Here is a 4,979-nt window from a genome sequence, read left to right as displayed (position 1 = left end):
CCATTAAGTTTTCATTTGCAAGATAAATTGTTTTTTTTTTTTTGTACTGCCATAGCCGAGGAAAGCAAAAGAAAAGGCAAAGGCTTCTCAATTTTAATCATGAATCATGACATATATAACTTCAAGATTGATTTGAGTAATAAAATGTTAAGCACATTTTTCTAACTTTATCCACTTTTCATTTAATTTTGTCACAAAGACTTTTGAACAAATCCTCGTCACAATTACTTTTAGAGTTTATCAATTTAATTGATTTATTTTAAATTTTTAATAACTATTTTTAGAGTTAAATAACCCTTATTAATTTAATTGATCTATTTAAACCCTTCACAATTACTTTTAAAATTAAAACATTAAAATTTTAAATAAAAAATGCCTAATCTCTATCAATATAAAGAAAAATTATATAGTATAACAATGATTCCATGTTAGATGATCTATATAAAATAACAAGTCAGTTAGAATCATACAAATAAATATGAGTGAATCCCATAATATTCAGCTTTTTCTATATGTTCAAAATAGTTTTTCTTCTTTTAAATAATAACTACCTATCATAATTACATGTCAATTTTTAATTGATCTGTCATTTCATGTATTAATCCTACATAGAATAGCATAGTCATCATATAATCTCTCAAATGTAAAACATTTATTTTTATTATATAACCTAACAACTAAACTTTTTATTGCTCTCTCACTCTCTCTTTACAACTTAATTCCATTAATAAAAAATAAATAATTGAAATATAAATTCCATTAATAAAAAATAAATAATTGAAATATAAATGTTATATATTGTTATTGTCATTTAACATGTCCGGTGTTGAATTCAATATTTTTCTACATGCCTCATGTTGGATTTAAAAGAGGAGTTTCAAGAGCTACATGGCTTAGTGACACTAGGCACACTAGACTCATGTTTGATGGAACACAAAAATCCTCGAGTGAGAGCTCGTAAAAGTGAATTTTCAATTTATAAGAACTTAAGTAAATCAATTAAATTAATAATAACTTATTTACTTATGAAAGTAATTGTTAAAAACTTAGAAAGATAAACTAAATTAATAAAAATTTATTTACCTCCAAAAGTAATTGTTAAAGACTTAAAAAGATTAATAAACACTTATTTAACGCTAAAAATAATTATCAACAAATTAAAATAGCGTTTTGCCTTTAATTTTACAACTAATCATACTCTTTTTGTTGGCCACCTTTTACTACGATAATTACATCATGCATATAAAAATGTCTACATAACACAGAAGAGACTCCAAGTGTCCATACATTAATCAATGAAACTAATTAAAGAGCCCAACTTATGAAGTCAAAAAGCCTTAGCTTGCTCCTTTATCATGGAGTGATTGTAAAAAGGAAAGCTTAATAATCAATACACCATTCATCAATCTTATGCAATAGGAAATGACAACGTTAGAATTGAATGGTTGGGTTTAAAGTTGTTTGCTTAATGGCAAGCAACCTGGGGACAAATCATCAATGTATGGACCAATAATTACCCTCTGAAAATATCTCTGTGGGCCAATTATTCAGTCCTAAAATATCAAATGGGTTAACCTTTACCACAAGACTAATACCTCGAAAAGATGCCTACCAAATTTTCACCCTCTGGCCTCTACTTTTAGGCCTCAATGTCCATTCAACTAGATCAAGGACCATCTGCTCTGTATTTGCTTTGCCTGCAAGTTGCAAGTTGCAAGCTGCAAGCCATGGCGCACATTTTATTCAAGAGAATTTAGGTAACAAGGGAGTGACACAAAGCATACAACTTCATTCCTATTGAAACATATATATAAATCATAGAGCATAAAGGAAATACCAGGTTGAAGCATTTAGTGCTAAAAATAGAAAAGTTAACGAAAGAAAAAACAGGAAACAGAAGCTATGGAGATGGAGGCCAACCATATAATCCAGCATCCTCAATTCCTTCATAGAACCTGAGCTCAAGCTCTTCCAGCCTTTGCTCATCATCCCACATTTCATCGAAACTATCATCATCATCATAATCTCCCATGTCAACAGAAAAGATATCCCAAGCAAAGTAGTCATCTGAATATTCAGAGCAATAATCTCCCCAGTCATTCATATCGTAATACTCTAGTAGATGAGGCCCCAGTACTCTCACTTTTGGGAACTTCTCCTTGAGGAAGTTACCATCAAGTTTCACATCCCAGCATCCTGTCAAATTCATGAACTCAAGCTCAGGGCAGCTTGAAAGGATCTTCAATACGCTTTCTGTGCTGATGAGGAGATGGTAGGCAATTTCTAGATGCTTCAGCTTAGGCATCGTAGCAGCAATGGCATGAGCCTCATCATCTAGTGGGAGCTGGTCTGCTGAAGATGATAGCTCCATGTTCCGGCACAGCACCAGAAGCAATTTACAATGCTTTCCAATAGCCTCTAAAGCTCGAGCACCAATTTTATTGCAATAGCTCACATCCAAGAAAGTGATTGTTGAAAGTCTTCCAGCAATCTGTTCAACAATTGAATCACTTATTTCGCTTCTTGGCATCCTCAAAGTCTGAAGGGATCCAGCACTTGCAAAACCAATAAGAAAAAACACCCAAGTCACCAGGTGTCTTCTTAGAGAATGTTACCATTCAAGTCACAAAGCCTAATGATGCTACAAAGCCAGCTCCTTTTTCTTATCTAGAGATTGCAATTACAATGAAGAATGCTACAATAAAATTCACTGAGCATTGCAAGCATAACAACAAACAAATGAGAATCAAAAACAGACATGAATTTTCATCTGCAATGACAAAATCCTAAATGGACAAGGAATAAAGAGACAATCAAGATGAACTATTAGGCTATCTGTGCTGCTGCTAAAGTCTAAACTACAACCTGTGAGCAGATTACAAGGTTTCATAATAAGCTTAGCAATTGAAAGTTGAAGTTTGATGAAACAAGTCTAGTTCAGCTTACTGCTCAAGGAGAAACGAGAAAATGGTGTCATTGGAAATTCCAGTGACACAAAGCTTGCGTAGGGATCCACAGCTTCTAGTGATCAACATTCGAAGCATGCGATCAAGGTGGTGAGGCTGGCGCCTTTTACTCCATTCCTCAATGTCTATCTCTTGCCAACAATATGGCCCCGAAACTGCTCTGCCCCATGATTTGCAAACCCTTGGGACCACTGTCAGTATCTCTTGTAGGGAAAGATTTCTAAAGATTAGCCCAAGGGCATCTGGTATCAGCTCATCCCAACAGCGATACTCACTCCCATCGGCCATATATTCTGCCTGTAAATAATTAAAGAACAGAAATTTAAAGAAGGGGAAATCCAAAAATAGAACTGCTTAAGCATGAATCTCATTTATGGATATCATCAGAAAGGGTCAATCCTACAAGAGAAATTGAACGAAAATGTGCAGAATTTAAAAATCCAAAAACAAAATAAAAAAGCAAAAGATCTGAGATGCACGCAAGATTACTTTCAGGCAATAAGAATATCTTTTGATTATCAAAAGAAAAGAAAAAGAAAAATGACAATGATAGAAGTAGGTAGACAGAGTACAAGCAACAGATAGAGATCAGATAAGAGATAGGTGCACTAAATTACCAAAAATGAGAAAAAAGAACAAAGCTTAATTAAGCATTCGACATCAGCAAACCAAATGAAGAAATGAAGACCCAAAAAAATTTAAAAATTTTCAATAACAACAAAGCTCGAACCAAAATCTGGATAAAATGAAAGAAATGACTCAAAATAATCGATCTGAACAAGAAAATCAAGAAATAAACTAAAATCAAATCACAAATAAAAGATATGCTGATTAGCTTTACAGATCCATGACGCTAAACGCACACAAGAAAACTGCTTAGAAATATCATTTGCATGTATATTACAAAGGGTATGAGGTGATGGTTAGATTAAGCTAAAACTCTGCAAGAATGAGAAGCAAGAGAAAAGGAAAAGTGTTTTCTGGGTAAGCAGAGGACAGGGAAAGAAAGAGAGAAAGTAATAATAAAACTCCATATATTTTGCATATACACCTGGAAGAAAAAGGAGCTATTTTTCCCTCTTAGAAGCTTTCTTTGTTTCTTTGGGATTTGGATTCAGAAACCGAGTCACCGGTTTATCCGCCACAAACGTAGGGGAAAAAGAAGAAACAGAGACAGAGAAGGAGGTGAGGGCGAGAGGTAAAAAGAGAGAGAGAGAGCTACAAAATTAGCAGTGCCCCATCTACCAACTCAACTAAACTGCATCAATGCGAAACAGAACAAGAACCCAAGGGTAAAAACAAAGAGGAGTGAAAAAGCGAAAGTTGACGTGTAGATGTACGAGTTAAATACTCACAATCGAAAAGGAATTTTTTTACAGAAAGTGGATGGCTTCTTTGTTTGGATAACTTACGATTTTGTCTTAATCTTTATAAATAATTATAAGTTAATTCTTTTATTTTAAATTCTGTGAAGAAAGTCGTAATTTATCCTTGGGATTTACAAGTGTCAAGCTCGTAATGACAGCTTTAATAAACGTTAGTTTGGCATATTTATTTCCCCTATGAAAGATAAGTTTGAACTTTGAAAAAGACTTGAGCCGCTTGATTTTTGTGCACATTTTTTAGACGTCGATGGTTACAAATTTCAAATGGGCCTCCGAGAGAGGTGCACCGACAGGAAGGAGCAATCCAGGGAGCGTAGGCCCAAGACCATGAGATATTTGGACTTGGGTTTTTATTAGCAGTGAAAAAGAAAAAGAAAAAAAAAAACGAATTTCAGGTTCCAATGCGACCTGCGTAATCCGACTTGCCAATTGAATTGCCATTGGCAAGATTTGAGCTCAGAATCAGGATTCATGACTGAGGTGGAAAACCAGGAGGGAAGGTCAATGACTATTAGATGCAGGGCATGATTTGCACCCTACACTCATACACTAATACCACCCCAACCATACGGTATCTATCCTGGTGGGCAGCGTTAAGATTAGTAGAATCGGCTACTATACATTTTCG

The 4,979-nt window shown here is 34.3% G+C and overlaps 1 protein-coding gene across 2 annotated transcripts; it reads right to left on the bottom strand.

The window, feature by feature from the left end:
• Positions 1-1,769: 1,769 nt before the first annotated feature.
• LOC110672247 (F-box protein FBW2) lies at positions 1,770-4,279 on the bottom strand. 2 transcript variants are annotated; one of them, XM_021834969.2, is made up of 3 exons: positions 4,018-4,277; positions 2,947-3,263; positions 1,770-2,555 (listed from the first exon to the last, which is right to left on the bottom strand). In XM_021834969.2, exons 2-3 carry the CDS (start codon positions 3,252-3,254, stop codon positions 1,901-1,903), a joined length of 963 nt encoding a protein of 320 aa, XP_021690661.2. In that variant the 5' UTR covers positions 3,255-3,263; positions 4,018-4,277; the 3' UTR covers positions 1,770-1,900. The 2 variants fall into 2 exon arrangements, with proteins under 2 accessions (XP_021690661.2, XP_057993799.1); XM_058137816.1 differs by having other exon boundaries at positions 2,947-4,279.
• Positions 4,280-4,979: the final 700 nt, after the last annotated feature.

This window comes from Hevea brasiliensis, chromosome 16 (assembly GCF_030052815.1).
Source record: "Hevea brasiliensis isolate MT/VB/25A 57/8 chromosome 16, ASM3005281v1, whole genome shotgun sequence".
NCBI lineage: Eukaryota > Viridiplantae > Streptophyta > Magnoliopsida > Malpighiales > Euphorbiaceae > Hevea > Hevea brasiliensis.
This window is presented reverse-complemented; position numbering and strand designations above follow the sequence as displayed.